General features: G+C 41.4%; 1 protein-coding gene across 1 annotated transcript in view; it reads left to right on the top strand.

Annotated features, from left to right (window-relative positions):
* The first annotated feature begins 671 nt into the window (after positions 1–671).
* Positions 672–19,614, top strand: part of kcnb2b (potassium voltage-gated channel subfamily B member 2b) — an 89,627-nt gene continuing 70,684 nt past the window's right edge. The window contains exons 1-2 of the mRNA XM_031749966.2: positions 672–1,110; positions 2,206–2,916. Coding sequence (XP_031605826.1) covers positions 2,332–2,916 — 585 coding nt within the window. The 5' untranslated portion in view covers positions 672–1,110; positions 2,206–2,331. The remainder of the gene's footprint in view (positions 1,111–2,205; positions 2,917–19,614) is intronic.

Below are 19,614 nucleotides of genomic sequence, written 5' to 3'. Positions count from 1 at the left end.
AGGAAAGAACATGGCAGAGAAATTGATTACACATATGCAGCGTATAATCAAATTTCTGGAAAAGTGCTTAGCTAAGGGGGAAATGTTCAGTTGACACATGTGTAGACTCTATAAGAAAATATCACCGCAGCACTGGACAATATTCCTGTGCACTAAGAGAGCGAGAGATGGAGAAACGGGAGCAATCTGGTGTATAATGCCAAATACATGTGAGATTTTAGCTGTTTTCCTTACGATAGGTGGCGGCCATGCTAGTGTGTGAGTGACCGAAAGTAGTTTGGTAAAATTGAAAAACTGCTATTCTGAGAAATTTTGTTGGAGATTATTCACAGCAGCGTGTTGTGATAATCCAACTTCAAATCTCCACCGAAACAGGAAATATAGCGCAGTATTTACAGTCACACCTACGGCAAGGAGTGCACCTATCGTTTGCTACCAACACTTTACGCACAGCAACGATGGGCCAGTGGTGTATTATATACTATAGACATATTGTAAAGATTTTGCTTTTGATTTTCCGTGCGTGACTGCTCTTGTAGGATGATATGATCCAGGATTTCGCTCAGTAACTTTGAAAATCTCCGCTCTCCGTGATTAGAAATCAAACACTTCTCACTGAACATTTTGTTCTGTTTTAGAAAAATAATATTCCGCCCGCTTCTGATTTGGTTTCACCTCTAGGATGTGGTGCAGCCCATGTGCGCCCCTCTGCTCCTCCTTATGTAGTATACAGCGGGACACTCCGCAGTTCGCTTATCCCGTTCCTTCTCGTTGCCTTTTACGCGCTCTACGTCTGCAGTTACAGTGATTCAGAGCCCCTGTCTTCAAGCTTTTGGATGAAGGCGCAGGACTCATTTCCTCAGCGTTCCCATGGCGAAACGACACTGTCCGTTCTCCCGATGAACATTTTCAGAGAAAGACGTTGACGCTTTTTTCTTGTCTTTTCGACTCGTTTTCACACAAAATGTGGGGCGCGCGTTCTCTGCGCGGCGGAGTGCTTCCTACAGCAATAGCCGCTTGACTGAAGGGGAGATCCCGGCTCCCTTTTCGTCCTCTGCTCCCCCAGGAACAAGAGGAGTTTGCATGCAAAAGGTGGTTTGTCGAGGCAAGGTGAGACTCATTTTTACACCATATATTCTGCTGTTTTTCTTTTTTTTTCTTTTGCTTTTTTTTAACTCTACTTTGAAGTGAGTCGAAAACGAATGTGCGCTACCAGAGCAGCAGGGATTGTTAGACTGATTTAGATTGAAGGTAGGTGGTGGACTGTGAAGGCATGAAAACCTTCCTGAACACAGATAAGAAAAAACACAGCAGTGTAACAGGTATGCGATGTTTTCAGATTATACTACAGTTATATTATCCGCGTGATTTCGCAGTGCATCCCCCTCTTATACACATCCATGTATATAGTAAAATTGGCTTCCTGGTGGCAAATTCGTGATACAGATAATACGGCAGTTGGGAATGTAACTAAAAACTGTTGCATCCAGGAGCACTCCCATCATTCCCTGCTACATAGACTTATTTCTCATTATTATTTTTTTATTTTTTTTAACCCTTGTGCGGTTAATTAGTAAAAGGGCTATATTTACAACTTTTAATTATAAAATATTGATTTTTTAATATATATATACACATATATATATATATATATATATATATATATATATATATATATATATATATATAATACACCTTAGTCAAAATTGTTTTTCTTAGGAGCTTTTTGTTCATGTGCGGGAGTAAAATTTTACTGAAAACATATGACTCTAATGATATATGATAATGAGAAGTTAAAAATTGTTGCCTCACATGCCTCCAGATTGGTGCATCTAAACAATAATGGCACATGAATGTAATTCATGGCTTATTTGACCCATTTGGGCCGACCGGCTGCACAGAAAGTAGCAGGAGTTCATTTCCTCACTACAACGCTGCTGGAGTGGAATGCAAAGCAAAGCAGCCATATTGACAAAATCATTGATTCTGCCTAACACCTTCATAGAAATGTGGGATCAATAACGCTGCACGGCTGATACTATTTTTTGACCATATGAAGTAACAGGTGACTGTTCCCAACTGAAGAGAGCGCATTTGTTTTCTAATTTTGGAGGTGAAATGTGTCCCTTTTGATGCTGAAATTGATTTAACCAATGTGCCATCAGTCACTCACTCATCTCACACCTCTCTCTTTTGTTTTCTCAGCCATGGAGGGACTTGCCTAAAGAGGATCCGACATAACCGACATAAGAGCTTTAAATTATTTTCCCATATTTCGGGGGGTGAGGAGGTCAGTGTAACATCTTCCCAGAAGTCTCCTTTTCCATCACCATGGCTGAGAAACTCGGACCAATCGGAGTTAAGCCCATCAACATCCGAACTGCTCCCTCGCTTCCCCCTGAGCCCATCGACATAATCCGCACCAAAGCCCGCTCCCGCAGAGTCCGCCTTAACGTCGGGGGTCTGAACCATGAAGTCCTGTGGCGGACCCTGGATCGGCTACCCAGGACCCGGCTTGGCAAGCTTCGAGAGTGCAACAGCCACGAGTCCCTGATGGAAATCTGTGACGACTACAGCCTGAACGAGAACGAATACTTCTTCGATCGGCACCCGGGGGCCTTCACCTCCATTTTGAACTTTTACCGCACAGGCAAGTTGCACATGATGGAGGAGATGTGCGCCCTGTCATTTGGCCAGGAGTTAGACTACTGGGGTATTGATGAGATCTACCTGGAGTCTTGCTGCCAGGCCCGTTACCACCAGAAAAAAGAGCAGATGAATGAGGAACTGCGGAGGGAGGCAGAGACAATGAGGGAGAGGGAGGGAGAGGGAGAGTTTGATAACACCTGCTGCCCGGACAAGAGGAAGAAACTGTGGGATCTCCTGGAGAAACCCAACTCCTCAGTGGCTGCCAAGGTAGGAAACCCAAACTGGAAGTGCGATCACACCGTCTCACATTTCATGTTCACATTCAAAGCTGAACATGCTCCCTGGATCACAACACATTGCAGGCATGGTTATCAAAGGCCAGATCTATCCTGTAAAAACAAAAATACTGATGAGTTCATCGGTTTGAAATGTAGCGAAAGCTGCTGTCTTTGGATAACAATTTGTACGGATGGAGGAAAAGCAGAATATAGGGATGAAAAATCATCCTTAAGTAAAAACGCACAGTTCTAGTATGAGTGGGAATCACTGGAGTAGAAAGAGTTTGACTTCATTTGCTTTGATGAAATAATCGGTAGGAGTGTCAGCTTCTGGTCTGGCTTTCTTTGCCGGGATAAAATAGACCACATCTGTTCATGACTTGTAAAACGGTACATTTCTTGGACAGAGCGGTACAAGCATATATTCTCATGTGGCTCTATTATGCGTAAGTCTTACTGATTAGATGTACTTCTTTCTCAGTCAGACTGTGAGTCAGGAAAATGTCATAAGGTGCTTGCATATGTATTGATAAATACAGTTTCTATAGCCCTTTTTATAAATACTTGTATATAAATACAGGCATCTTTATTCGGTGTGACTGAGGGCTGAGGTAGTCATCGGTGCAGCTGCTACCCACCTTTCCACATGTTTACAAAAAATGCTGCATCAGTCACATACAGCCCCGTGTTCATTCATGCCCTGAATCAACATGATAAATACTACAGACATCAAGTGACTGTCTTGCCATGTTGTCATGGCTGCTCCTTGTAAAACGATGACATCTCCTCCTCCTCCACCTTCTCATTCCACCCTCACTCAGTCCTCAATTAGGTTGGTCAGCCTTGATGAAATCCAATCACTGGTAATTTAGTATCCTGATCCCATCATCAAGCAGTGCAGGCGGGGCAGGGCTCATCGGGATTATATTCCACGTCAGACGATCATAAACACAGGGACCTGTGTGCGTGACCCAAGAAACATCATCCCCGTCTGATGTGCTGTATAGTGCACGTTGGATGATGCATTGTTCTGAGCCCTTTTCCATTAAAGCAAAAGCTGTTTCACTTCGACTGGGACAGTTTGGAATTCGTGCTCGATTCAATTTTAGACCCCTGGTGCCAAAATTATGGTGCAATATTCAGCTTTGAAATGGCAAAAAATGGTAATGACTCTCAATGCATAAAGTTCAGCTCATTTTACAGGCTGCTATAGATGTTTTATTTTTTTTCCTGCCTTCCTGTACTATATCCATATAGCTTGTTTACCCACACATCAACTAGTGATATGTGACTGACAAGGACCCCGCCTCACCTCGATGATTGCATTCATCCTCGATGGGGGAAGCTTTATATCACCTAAATTAATTAAAGAGCTGACAATATTTAATTTAAGGCAAACCTTGGTGATAGCAGTGTAGTAACTTGATACGTTGTGTGGATTTTAAACTGATAAGTCCAAGTATAGTCCCTTAGTCTCCAGACACGTCTACGTATTGCTGACCTGTACACTATTGCATGGGGAAAGCCTGTGAAACCTGAAAGGGAAATTCCTCCCTAATTCAAATGGCACTGACGTTCTGCAGACTGCTTTGCAAGATGAGCTTGAATGTGACTCTAATGCCTCGGCTTTGTGATTTCACTAAGGTTATCTGCAGTTGAAAGTACATTTGGAAATAACCTGCCAGGGCTGCTGGACTGTCAGATGGCAGCTCCCTGAGGTCAGGGAAGCCTTTTATGGGGCACACATTGTGCGTGCCTTGAAAGCCCTTTACCAGGGAAATGCCATTACAAGCCTGGTACACAGCAATGTGCTTTTATTCAAAGCAACATGAGCCCTTTGTCAAATGCAATCACAGAGTCTTACGGCATAGAATATACACCTTCCCTTCACTCTCTTTGTTTTTCTGTAAAGCAGGCTTTATGAGATTTACGAGGAACCCAGTCTGACACTTAATGCCACCGCTGGCCCGCTCTGCCCTTAAATAAAGGTAACGCATAAGAGGGCCGACCTTTTCAGAAGGGTCAATCAATTTAGGATTTCATTCTTTCAGGATTTCATTCATGCTTTGGGAGCACTGGCAGAGGAAGGGAAAAGGCAGAAGCCTAGCACACACTGCACCAAAACAGAAAAAAAAGGTGCTTAGAGAGAGCCACAAGTGAAGGGAGAGCTGCGGTGGACAAGATAGTGGCAAAGGAAAGCCCTGAGAGAGAGAGAGTGATGTAAGAGATGAAGTCATGTAAGTTACGCCTCAGGATGCTGAGCTGGATCTTTGCAAATCTTTCTCGGTGAATTATGAATGGTCCAAAGAAAGAGAACACTCGGCAGTGCGGTGGCTTCTTAGTGTTGCTGTGACTTTTGGTTTAGTGCCCTCTCTCATGGGTGGGTGGGAGGGGAGGGCACTGACGGGTGTTTGGCGTGCGAGAATTTCATGTGTGTGAGCGCTCATAGTTGTGGTTAGCTTTATGGGGAGTTACAAGAAGTTGCGCTGTTTTCTAAACAGATGTGCAGTCAGTACATTTTAATATCAAGCGCAAAAAAGTAAAAGATCCTTTTTGTCAGCGTTGATATCGTTTAGTAAATCAGTATAGATGCTTGATTTACATTACAGATAATAGTTTCCACCTCTTACATAAAATGTTGTCACTGCGCTCTCTTTGTAAATACAAACACACACGTGTATACATTTTTTATATTATCTCTACTTGTCAATTAGATACTGTATATAATAATTTAGTGGCGGTTGTGCTCTGAAAAATAAAACCTAAGATGGTGTTTGCATCTTTTCCCTCCTTGAGGCTATAATTTCTTGTAATCCGGTAGAACGTGTCATCCTTGATATTGAGCCAGAAGGACTTAGTGCTGCCCCGACCTTTTTTGTTTATAATGAGTCATGGGTATAGTTCTACAGCAAATATTCTTAACACTAGCTCGCACAAGGAACTCGTATTAAAATTGCTGGATTGCTTTGGGAAATATGAATTTATCTTTGCCTTGATGTTTCTCTGTGTAAATGCACTTTAACAGTCATGATGCCAAGATGGCAAATGTAACTTGTGCATGCAGTTTGTAACCTGCCTGTGTTTCTCCACTTGAAGTGTTTTTTGTCAGTGAGATGGAAAATGTGATTAGATGCCGCCAATGCATTTGTTTCTGCCTTCAAATAAAGACAATGGTATGCAAAAAAAAAAACAAACAAATTGTGTAATAAGTATCACGATGTTAACGAACAGTTGCTACAGATCTTAGCGGTTTAGTCAGTATTAAAAGTTATTGCTATTAGTCGTGACATGGGTGCATACAGGGCTCAGTTTTAATAGTGCAGTATGCAAGAGCAGCATCTTTTCTTTATCTTGATTTGTTTCATGCGGTGCTTGCAGACAAACCTTTCAGAATATTAATAATGTAATGCACAGTATTAGAGCTTTAATACACCAGTGACTCTAAAAGAGAAAGTCTATATGGGCAGCCCCGGAAAATAATAGCAGAGGATTCAGAGCATTTTAAAGAGATCAGTGTTTCTTTCTGTTCCCCCACCCTCCCTACCCAGCCAGCCAGCCAGCCACCCACACACACACACACACACACACACACACACACACACACACACAGGCCATGTCCAGCCCTATGCTTGCTCCTAATGTGGATGTGCAACATTACTCTCCCCTTTATCTAATAAGCTAGTCTAGCTAGTGGAAATGGTAAGCAGTGGGACTGCATGGGCGCAGCCTTGTGCTGTTTGGTCCTCCCACGCTTGGAAGCAGCCAAAGTCGGTCCACTGTTGATGATGATGATGATGATGATGACACAGTATAAGGAAGCTGTAACAAAATACCTTACTGTAACACACATCCTAAATGCCACTGTGTGAATGTCAGTGTTGTCATAATCATCCGTCTCTATGTGGTGCGGTAAATCCACAGTACACACTGCCCGTTTGGCTTTGTTGGCTCATTTATAGAATCGCATATAGAACGGGACATGTGAGACGGCAGAAGTGACAATATTAATGCGTAGCTTTGGATGTGATAGGAGCAAATTCAATTAGCATACTGTTGTGGCACGACTCCACGGCGTTTGATGCCGCCCGTTGTTTCACATCAGCGCAGACAGCCCCTTCCCGTCCATCCATCTGTTTCCTTCCAGGCTTTTATAGCACTGAAGTGAGCATTTGGCCTTGTGTGTACATTGATGTAGTTTCTGATATTGGCTGAGTCAAAGATGAGTGGAGATGGGGAGAGGAAAAATGAGCGTGGCCTTTCGTCAGCATTAAGTCAAATGTTCTCCGACGTATGCGCCTCTGTGTCAGCTTCAAGCAGCAGGTGGACCCGCTAATCTGTCTTTCATAATCATTCTTTCATCTCTGCCTGACTCGCGGTCAGTTCTCAGAAGTTTAAATCTATAAGTGCTGGCATATTATTGACAAAAACTCAGCTTGTTGGGGAAATACGTGCGTTGTAGCTACTTTTTACCTGTGTTGTGAAAAGCCTCTCTGATTAATACCGACCTTGACTTTGCAAATACTATTTGTCTCTCCAAGTTTTGTTTTGTTTTTTCAAGCAATGCATCCATGTACAGGAACTAATGGTAACTCAAATCTATGGGAGTTATCGTGTTACATTTTAAGAAGTTATCAGGATGCATAGCCGAAGCGAGTTTGTCATTTGGGCAGAGCGCACCTTCTCTCCTCGTGTAGTCTCCTCGTTGCATAAGCCTTCCATCAGGCCTCTAATCAGTACAGCCTAGCATTTAGGCACCAGCACCTAAATCCTCTTTACCCAGCATTCATAATCAGATAAGAAAGAACCTGCTAGATTATAGGTGGTATGAGTTCTTATAGTCCCGCCATGAGACGAGGCAGAAGCATTTGTCATCAGGATGTTCCACGAAAAACTTTAACCCATCCACCGCTGCCTTTCTTCTCTCTCTGTCACCTGCAACAAAATATAATTTTTGAAATGATCTTTGGCTGCGATCACTTGTGTAGTGATCAAAAAGTTTAAATATTGTTTTGGGGATAACAAAAACTTTGCAAAAGCCCTGACAATAACAAGCAATGGATTTTCATTCCCTCAAAATATACTCTGGATCAGTTTCATCTATAAAAAGAAGCGCTTATGTTCCTTCATTTAAAGCATTTTTTGATGGCGTCTTCTATTGTTTTCTTTGAGAAGTAGCTGATTTGTTGTATGTACAGTGAATCCTCACCAGTTTGTTCTGCTATTTAATCACTCTAAACATGAATTTCCACACATGGACAACAAATGGCACTAGTGCTGTAAGCAGTAGAGTACTTTCCACTGTCCTTTGTTTTGTTAGTGCTGTCTGAATTTATAGTTATGTTACCAAGCAGCAAATATCAGCTTTCCTAACAAAAGCATTCCACGTTGATGAGTACTATGACATCTGTTGACAGCGTCATTTCACGTGGCTCTGTAGGAATAAAATTGCATTAAAACTTGTGAAATCGTGTTTTGCAGCTCGAATGTAACTCTGCATTTATTTATAAGCGTTTACACTCATGCCTTAGGTGTGTTTGATTTTCTCTGATTGCTTTAATCGACCGCTACATGAACAAAAACAGAGGTAAGTGTGGCATAAAATACACACGGATAACATTACACTGACATTTCATCACGTAAAAGCAATTTTTAATTTGAAATGCTCCGAAAACTGAGCTTGTGTCAGATTATCCCGCACTGTTAAGAGGCAGACTGGATCTCATGTGGATTTTACAGCAGAGGTATCCCAGGGTCATATTTAAAATGAGGGGGAGGTTAGGACACTGCAGTTTTTTATTGATCCAAACAAAGCCTTGTATCTGCGAGGGAACGTTTATAGTGAGGCAAAAGAGGTTGCGGAAGACAAATAGGGGGACGGCACATAAAGTTCATCTGTCTCAGTACTAAATTGTTGCTGTATATTTTATTTCAAAAATTCCCTTCCATCAGTGTATGTGTTTATTGTGACACACACTTCTGTGACAACCCAGTGTTGCTTTCTTTAGTTATGATCACCAGTGGGATTTTGCGTGCCAAGGAATTACAGTTTGAATGCAGCTCAGTGGCCATGGCATCCCAAAAAAGCCCAGGGGCCTGTCTTACGGCTAATTGCAGTTGACCATGCGTGTAGTGATTCATGAATGAAGACATCATTAAGTGAAACTCGTGAGGCACGTCTAATCCTCACTATGTTAGCCACACAATTTAACTAATACAGAAAAGGAGAAGATCAACAAGCAAATCCTCTTTTTTTAGGTTGGTCTAAAGCATAAACAACAAGGTCAATACAAACCAAAGCTAATGAGTGGCCAGATGGTGTATTATACCCTCAATTTACCCTCACCTACAACTCAGCAAGCTTGGTACGGCTATACTGTTCTTCCATTATGTTTATATTTACTCAATCAACCTGTAAATTACTTTCTATAGTAATAGTAAAATATATAATAGGGAGTGTTCAGTACTTTGTCAAGATTTAAACATTTCAATTAATTTTCCCTAATCTTATACTTTAATTGCAGAATAACAAAATTATTACCACTTGGACACTGCCTCCAAAAAAAGAAAAAAAATAGAGAAATATTTACTTAAAATCAAAGTAAAAAAAAATCTTGAACAACAAAGAAAAATTTATTTAGACTATGACCTAATTGATTTATCAGCAGGTCAATATTATTAGTTGATAGCTACTAGCAAGTCTATCAGTATCAGCATTTATAATAGCTGATCATTTAATATTTAAAAAGTAATGAAGAGATGGAAGAAACACCCTTCAACCATATCATGAGTGTTGATGTTGCATAGTTTCTCCACCAGAGGGCACTCTGCAGCTTTCCCATTGGAAAACCATGTTTGGAACACAACAAAGAGCGGATCTGAGCAAAATCAGGAGTAGTGTAAGCAAGTAAATAAATAACTTGTGGTAAGGACCCGAAACGCAGACTGGATTTCATGCACTAAAGGTTCGTTTTTATTTTCGCTTAAGGAACTGTATTTTGATGTTCTGGCACCAGTCGCACAGGAGCAGCTGCTTCCTTCTCCTCCTCTCCGTCCCCGCCATCACTATTTAAACATACAGAGAAGAAGAAAATGAGCACCTAGAGCGGTCACACCTGCCCTCTCTGCCACACCTCGGCACTGCCCTGAGAACTCACTGTAACGCCCCTCCACTGCAACACGCCAGAGACCACACCCCTGCCACATAACTGTTTTGTGTGTCTGAAAGAAAAAAATGGAATATTGGAAAATTATTGGAATACCGAAAATAAAAAAGTATTTGTATCAGTCCTAAAAACACTGTATTGATTGGGCTCTAATTAAATTTTTGTGTGTGTCGTAATAAATCTAAATCGTTTTTACGACCCAAATGTTTTTACTACCCCTTTTGCTTCATTTTTGGTCTCTACCAGCTGCTATGGAAAATATCTGGCTCTCTGGCTGCCAAATGTTTCACATCATTAGCATTTCCTTCTTGCCTTTTTGTACACGACAGGTGGTGCACAACAGTGGGTAAGAGTCTGTATGCCAAAAACAGCTGCCTTCTGCTGCAAAGCTTTGTAAAGCTCTGCAATAAACAATTTCTTACATATATTCCACGTTGCACAGGGCATACCTCAGATCTGACTGCCATCAAATTCCTACATAAACCCCACTGAAATGCTGGGAGCGGCTGCATATGGACCACCAACGAGGGCTAGCGCTGCCTAGTGCTGGCAGCTCGAGTGACGCCCCGAGTAAGAGGTTAATGTGTTCCTTCCTCCTCCTGCCTTCCTCATCTCCTCCCTGTTTCCTCCACTGCTGTCTCTCAGGGAAGTTTGCTCACCCTGTCTGTTGTTCTTTTTTCTTGTCCCAGAAGAGATCAGGAATAGGGAGAGATGGAGAGATGACAGGGGAGAGAAGAGAGTCATCATTCTAAATTCTATGAGCATCGGGTCTCTTTTACGTGCTCCAGTAGTCCCCCCTGCACACACACACACACATTGTGTATGCTGAGCTCACAGCCAGCCTTCCAAATCTCTGCACATACATTGAATAAGACACGCATTTTGCCCTCAGTAAACACACAAGCAGACATGTCTATGTGCACACACACACACACACACACACACACACAATAACACACCTCTTTATCTGAAAACCTTCAAATGCTGCTGAGCCAGCTTTCTATGAGCTTCACAACACAGCGAGTGAGATGCTGTTGTCTCCATACCATTCAATAGTCTCCCCACCCTCTTCATAGCCTCCCTTTACATTTCTTTTTATCACCTTCACCCTACAATCATCCATTTCCTCCTATATACCTCCCGCGCCCTTTCCTCTCTCTGCTCTGTTTTTCCATTCTTTCCACATTTCTGTCATTGCTTCCCTGCAGCGTGAAAGCTGAATTGTGATCCTTCTTGCTGTTCCATCTTGGGAGCATTGACATGGGAGTGTATTAGTATTCATTGTGGTGTTTATATTTGGCTCTCAATCCGTCATGTGTGTGACTGACTACCAGTCATCAGAGAAGTGCATCCTGACCACTGGATCAGTGTCTCCACTTTTTGTGTAATACCAGAGGTGCGGGACAGTATGCTACTGGTTCTACCTAGAAAACAGATGTATGGTATAAATTAACATATCGCCTACTGTTTGTTTGAAATCCAGCTGTGACTCTTAGATATTATTAAGTGACCCCAGGCATGTTATTTTGGACAGCATTTAGATGAGAGGGTGGGATCCAGAGTTGTCAGCTAACTTTAGCAAGAATGGCTAGTAAGGTTCATCCATAGATTGTATAGGTGCATTACAAACACAGACCCCTCTAAGTAGTGCTACGTAACATACAAGTAAAAACTATTTTACTCAGCATAACCAGAGAGTGGACTTTTTGAATACATTATTATTATAATAACTTCACAACGGGCTATATCGTTTCATAAAATCAAACACACAGAAATGCACGAAAACACTGCAAACAGTACACATGGCTCAAAGTTAGAGCTAGTTCACTCCTAGTTCAGTAGGTTTGTACTGTAAATACTCAACTTCTACAGCTGGGCTATTTTGGGGCGTTTGTGTGTAGTAACAGATTTGTGGAATTACTTTGGTCTCTGAAACTATTTTAGTTTTTTAGTTTTTCTGTTTGGCAAAAGTGTTTCCAAGTACTGCATTTTTATTTGGTAGAAACTGCTAGCGTTGCTCAGTGACCTGATGAGACATTTCACAATGTTTTACAAGTGAGACTACATAACAGAGGAAGTATTAACACAATTTAAAAACCAAAAAAGAAACAGAAACCAACGTGGGTGAGATTAGTTAGATGTTCTGAATGTCGCTTTTCATTAAATTTGATTTGATTTAATTGTCCTGACCTACGTAGCGTACTGGATACAGTCACTCAAAGCAACAATACCCCTATGCATAACTTTAAGACTTAACACCATTTAAATAATTAGCTCAGTTCAGCGGTTATGAAGGGAAAATTTGTTATAGATAGATATGCTGGGATTGACTTGGCTTTTGGGAACAGCCTCAGGTGGCTGCTTCAGGAACTGCAGTTGTGCATTGTCTTAGTATTTCTTGGGATATCTGAGGTGCCATAAAAGCAGAATCGCTGCTTTAAAAAAACAAAAACATCGAATATGCATTGAAAATCCTGACAATAAGAGGGGATTTCCTAAGGAGGAAGAGCCCTTTCAGTCAGAAAGAAGTGTGTAATCAACTTCATTTTACTTGTTTCCTCAGAAATGCTGTGTTTGCATTGTTTCCATGGTGACCATGGTGTGCCATGGTGACTTATCGACACCCAGGGAGCAATTCATCTCTATACAGGCTGTGTGTGAGGCAGAGCAGCTGGTACCTCAGCCCCCACAGCCAACCCCTGATGCAAATTTAAGGGAAACGCTTCTGCTCTACATTATCAGCACGGTTCAGGTCTCACTGATTAAAAGTTGCCTTCAAAATACTTTTTCCCCCCACTGGGATCATTTTCTTTTTTCCAATTAGGTGTCTTCCTTAATTTTCTGCTTGTATCATTTATAACAGATGCTTTAACAGTTCTCGCTGACACTAATATTATTTCCTATTTTGCACTGCAGCATTTAAATGAGTTCACATTTTCACATATTCAGGGAAAACGCTGCCTTTCAATTATGCCGAGATTTAAAAATTAGTTATCCTCTGCTCAAAACTTAGTAAAGCAGTGGAATTGGCTTTTGTGAAAGTCCTATCTAGGGCAATCACAGGGTCTCCAGAGCATCAGTAACAAAAGAGGGGCTTGATTTTGCAAGACAGGGGAGATGTATTAGAAATCTCTGCTCTATGAAGGAGCCTCTGAAGACATGATAGAAAAAAAAGGAAACCGACAGAGCAAGGCTGAAGCAACCTGGTAGCCTTCGTTGCCTCATGGATACTGGTTTGATGAAGCAGAAGCGATTGTGACCGGGCAAACGGGTTTCCCTCTCATCTCCACCACCTCCTCCTTTCTCCAGTCTTAAGCTTTTTTTCTGCCTTTTTCCTGTTTTAGCTTCTCTGTTGGACCGCCTCCATTTTCATATCCGTCTTTCCCTCTTTTTATCACTTTTTTTTCCTTGTGTCATCATGCCGTTGGCGTCTCTGTGGGAAGTGCTGCCAGCTGTTTGCTGTCTCCCCGCACTCCAGGAAGTGACAGAAGAAATGATTATATTGCGTGCTCGACGCAAGCCTCCCACATCTTTTGCCTCACCACCAGAGTGCCTTATTGCTGACCACAGTAACTTCCCTTTGCTTTACATGCTTGAATGCTGAAATTTCATCTTACTGAGAAAGTTAATCTGAATACTTTATTTCCATTTTCTGTCACAACAAGATACAGTAAGCACAGCATGACTCTATAAGTTGCAAAGAGGAATGGCAAGGTTTTGTTCCTATGTAATTCCCAGGCCATTCATGGAAGCAATAAGTCATTCACACAAATCACTAATGTGCCCTCAGCAGGAATGGACAGTTTGTATCTAGTGAGGCAAAGTGACAAGAGGCATTGATACAGCTCTTTGGCTCCCTAGTGTGATTGTAATCAGCTTAGTGCCAATGAAGAGAGTGACCCCAGCTGGTCAGAGTGCACACAGGGATGATGACACACACACTACACATAGACCACGTGACCTATGTCACATTTAACAGTGTCCCTGTGTGTAGGTGCAGATGCCTGCTCTCCACTGTCAGCAGGCAAACATTTAAAAGAGGTCTGCATTCATCTTAAAGTCTAAAAGCCCAATAAATCTGTGCCTTATCTGAAGTGCTGTCAGAGACATAACAGCACAATTTTTCTTGGTGTTTTTATGTGCTGCTGCCAGCTCAAGAAGGATCTGTTCTCCATCTGCAGGATCTGGAAAGACTTTTGGTCTTTTGGGTGTTGACATTTGCCAGCACCTTGCCAATCGATAGGGTGACTCTCAGGTATTGACCGGTGTGCTGAAAGGTCCACCAGTCTCATTTTATTTAAACAATGCAACGTCAGTGGCCAATCAAAAACAGTGCTGCTTCTAGACTTGTGTGCCTTTCTGATGTTTGCCGGTTCTCTCCCTCAGCTGCGACCGATGTTGTGTATTTTATGTCTAGATCCTTTTGTTTATTTTTCCAAACTTAATGCTACTTTTACAGCATCTCAGCTCCTTCATTCATGCGATTCACCTTCAGTGGCTCACTGTTAAGTTGACTCTCGTTACAGCCTCCTTTGATTATCCACATCTCTTGTGTAAAATATACTTGTTTGCCTCTTTTTCTCTGCCCTGCATCATACTTTAGTGTCCTGCAATCATTCACCCTTGCTCCCAAATCACTTGTTTCCTTTAAAGTGCGGGAAGGAAAACAAGAAAAATGAGATTTCAGATGGATTAGGGTGATGGTGGGATCCCGCCTGGGCTGTGAAACTACAAAATTTGTACCCACCATCTTTCAGAGTTATTATAAACATTACTGCTTCTGCATAGAGAGCAAGCATAGCAGGAAGCTTTAGCACCCAGTACTGTTAGAGTGCAAATTCTCTAACATTTTGCTGGAATTCCCTCTCTCTGAATTGAAAGTGAAGATTCACATTTAGATCTGATTATATTGTGTTATATCTCTTTTAAAACATGCACATCGTGAATATAAGCAAGGTTATATACATGCAATGGCTTCAACAGGGGTGGCTCTTTTGGGTTATTTGTTTCTACTACTTACATATAAGTATGAATTATGAGCTAAAATAGCCCCTGAATCTTTTTTGAAGACACTCACATACACACAATAGTGTTGTGAGGTCTGTCAGCGGTGGCACAGCCTCTCCTCCTCTCATCTTTTCTGGTGCCGTGCGCATGCAGGCAGGTTGATAATCACGGAGGAGCCAGAAGGCAAAAGCAGGTGGTGGGTTGATATTATTAGATTTATCTCACAAAGTCTTAAAACCTAGTAAGTTACACTTGTGTTTTTTGGAGTTTAAGATTTTTTTTTATTTTTTCTGAAACTGTGTTGGGGTGTTCATAAATCGTGAAAATTACCCCAAACAAGCAAATGTGTGAGACGTGATTTGATTGTGCATAACACTCTAAACATGAGCAGAAAATTGCACGTGAGCTATTCAAGTCCCCGGATTTATAAAGTAATAATAGTGACTTGAGCAGGTGCCACGTGCAAATAAAAGAGGTCATTTTCCTCAAGTTCCCCAAAGAGTAAATGAAGCCTGTTTGTGTGTTGACTCAGCAGAAATAATATTTGAGGAGAAAAGATGCATATTTCTCGCTTATGTTTTGAAATGTCACCTTGTAGCCATTTTTTTCCCCTTTGCCTTTCATTGAATTTGCCACATATTCTGTTAGGATAAGCCAAACCTGCTGTAAATCTTTAATCTGCCTCGCACCCACACTTACTGGCGTTGGCCACTGTTCCCTGGCACTGGCCCAAATAAAGATTTTTAAAGTATACTTGTTTTGCAATAAATCCCCCTTAAGTAGCATGACAGTATCTAAAGGCCACCTAAGACTCTGAAGCATTTTTAGCTTTGCCTCCTATTACAAGGTAATGAATAAGGTGTCTAAAAGCAAATAACAATACTAATGTTGATGGATGACTGGTGATACGAGGCAAAGGAGCAGCCGCCTTTGTCCCGTTCCCAGTCTCGCTATTCTCACGTTTTCTGTCTTCTTGCGTTCCCCAACTATACCATCAACAGTCCTGCCCTTTTTGAGTGACACTAACCTCCTAAAAGCTGCATTAATATTGCCATAAAATTAATTCCACGCAACAGATGGACATCATAAAGCTCAGTATTAAAATTCTTTACATTTTAACGTTATTAGAGAGAGAAGTAAGGAGAAGCTTATCTCTAAAAAATACCAACAAAACTGCCAGTCCCGCCACATTACGACACATGGAGGAGTACAGACCCGTTTGTAATCAAGCACACACTAAAACCTTGATTTTCTCTTCACTAGTTGGGAATACGGGGAAAGATTAAGAGGTCTCATTTAAACATATAGCGGCAGTATGAAAGGGCAAAGGCTAATGCGGATTATAATGTGAAGCATTAGATCAAGTAAGGCATTGATTCGTCCACATTTGGATGCATGACTCATATCTGTTATTGTTTCAGTACGCACTCATTCTCTTTCTTCACATGTCACAGCCGATGAAACCGTGCCCTTTAAACTTAATTTCAGCGGAGGCAATGCAATTTACAAAGTGATGCACTTGAAGGTTTACCTTTTGGCTGTATATGCATAAGAGCATACTGTAGAGGCAATATCTTATGTATGCATGTATAGATTTGTTTGTGAGTGTGTGTAATCCTCTGATCAAATTCAAGGCCATCCAGTTTTTCCTTGATGAAATAACTAAAGCTTGCATTTAAGAACCTGAACAGCTGATTTGTTGGGAAGCTCTTTTTTGTGTGCAGTATTGTCATGTTTTATGTGACTTTTTCTGTAGATGCAGATGGTCGAAGATTAGTACATCGTGAATTGAATTAATATAAATCCAAATTTAATTTTTCAGGAGCTGGGGACCTTGTTTGAATTTCACTTGCATTTCTTTGCTTTTTGCAGACTAATACTTATTTTCAGTTTTTAAGCACGGATCCATGCGCACATACTCTCACCAGCCACTGCACCTGCTGAACTTCTAGTTACGACAAATATTTAATCAGCCAATCACATGGCAGCAATCCAGGTATGCATTCAAGAACCTGAGTGTGTCAAGACGACCGGCTCAAGATCAAACAGTGCATGAGAATGGGGAAGAAACGTGATATAGATGATTTTGGACATGGCATGGTTGTTGGTGCCAGGTGGACCGGTCTGAGTGTTTCAGAAACTGCTGATCTACTGGGATTTTTTCCACACAAGCATCTCTTGGATTTACAGAGAAAAGAGAAAATATCCAGTGAACAGCAGTTCTCTTGGTGAAAATGCCTTGTTGATGTCAGAGGTCAGAAGAGAGTGGCCAGACTGCTTTGTGCAGATAAGAAAGGACCAGTAACTCAAATACTGACTCATTACAATCAAGGTATACGGTACACATCAAACTTTGAAGTAGATGGGCTACAGCAGCACAGACCACACTGGGTGTCACTCCTATCAGATATAAACAGAAATTCACATTTACCAAAAATGGACAACAGAAAGCTGGAAAAAGATTTCTAATCAGCCTAATTAGATTAATTATTGATTTGCGCAACATGTCGACGGTAGGTTTAGAATTTGGTTCAGGCTGATGGTGGTGGTGTAATGGTGTGGAGGAAATTGCCCCTGTTAGCACCACCTAAGCATCATTCAAACACCACAGCCTACCTGAGTATTGTTGCTGACCACGTCCATCCCTTCATGACCATAGTGTACCCATCTTCTGATGGCTGCTTCCAGCAGGATAACACTGCATGTCACGACGCTCAAATCATCTCACTGTTGTTTTTTAACATACAGTGAGTTCACTCCATGTAAAAATGACCTCCACAGATCAGATGTCAATCACCTATGGGAAGGGGTGGAACAGGAAATTTGCATTGATACCAGCTGAGAAATCTGCAAAAATCTGCACAAAGAATTAAGGCAGTAAAGGAAAAAGAGGGTCCAATGCTGTACTAGCAAGGTGTACCTATTAAAGTGGCCTAATGGAGTGTATGTGAAGGCACTTCTGACTGAGGACTATTCAATCCGATCAAAAAGAAGAAAAAAACATAACATTTTTCCAGTTCCATTTCAATTCTCTAAACCCCTTTACACTTATCTCAGGATTCTACAAAGATTGAAGCATAAACATTCAATTTTGCATGCTGATATATTTTACATTAAAACTTAGTTTGATTTTTTTTTTGTTATTGTTTGTTTTTTGGCTTGCTTTAGCATTGCTTCATCTCTCCTCTTGAGATGAGTAACCCTCTGATTTACAGGTTTATACAGCCGATGGATCTCCTCCGAGTTAGAGGAATGTGTCTGGAGAAGCAAACACACTTTGCCAGTGGAAAGTTGTGCCAGAGGAATGTTGTTTATGCTTAACAGTTTAAAAGTTTAATAAATATTAATTTAAAAATGTTTACCATTTTGCCTTGTGTAAGAGTCACACTGATTTAATCATAGTGGCGTAATTTGTCTTACTGAACACAAAAAATTCCACAAATTACTCTTTTCTAATTGAAAGCCCAAGTCTGTGTTTTTGTGAGGATTAAGTCTGGCGTGGCGAGGTATAAATCCAGCCTCGTGTGTGTCTGCCTGACGAGCACACACACCACCAACCTGATGTGCCGCTGCCCTAATCCTCTGTGACGGCACAGCAAAGTCTAAGGGCAGAAATTAAAAGCCCTGTTACGTAGTATCAGCTGCCACGTCCCAGTCGCCTGCTTGTCACAACAATCACACGCTCGTGATGGCAAGGAATCAATTAGCATCACTAACATAAATCTGATTAAGTCCAAATAGGCCATAGGTGGACTCATTAAAACGATTGCCTGTGTGGCCTGGCTGAGAGAGGCTTAATGGGGAAGGGTTGGAGTCGCGTAGGGACGCTATGGGTTGCTGAGGTTGACAGTCTAATCTGGAGGAAACGTTTTTGTCTCTGTAGAAAAATTCAGCAAGGGGAGAGGTTAAAAGTGGACTTAAAGAAGGAATTGGTTTGTATGTTAATGTTAACAGTGGGTTGGATGACTTACATAAGTCATCTGAAAACAGTAATTTGTAGTGTCAAACCCCACATGCAAATATCAATCAGCTATTTACCTTTGATCATTCATTTTGCACAACTTTCTAGCATCAGTTTGGTTTTATAGTAACTGGAAACGTAAAACAGAGCTTATTTACATGCAATATATAACATACTTTGCATATCTCATAAGACTTGCACATCTCATTTTATGATTTATTCATAAAAGTGGCTTTTTCGCTTGATGTAGGTAAATACTGATGCAAGTATATACTGTGTAGTGGGAGTTTGTGTGTTCCCCCTGGGTTCTCCAGCTTCCTCCCAAATTCCAAAGACATCCATGTTAGATTAACCGGTGGTTCTAAATTGGCCATAGGTGTGAATGGGAAGGTTGTTTTTCTCACCTGTCTTAGTGCTTCAGTAGACTGGCAGCCTGTCTGGGGTGTACCCCACCTCTTGCCCAGTGGAAGTGGAAGCTGTGGTCAGCTCCAGTGCCCCTGCGACCCTGAATTGAATAAGAAGAAGAAGATGGATGGATGGATGGATGGATGGATGG

This window comes from Oreochromis aureus, linkage group 9 (assembly GCF_013358895.1).
Source record: "Oreochromis aureus strain Israel breed Guangdong linkage group 9, ZZ_aureus, whole genome shotgun sequence".
NCBI classification, from domain to species: Eukaryota; Metazoa; Chordata; class Actinopteri; order Cichliformes; family Cichlidae; genus Oreochromis; species Oreochromis aureus.
The sequence above is the reverse complement of the archived record's forward strand: the minus strand, read 5'-3'. Positions and strand labels throughout refer to the sequence as shown.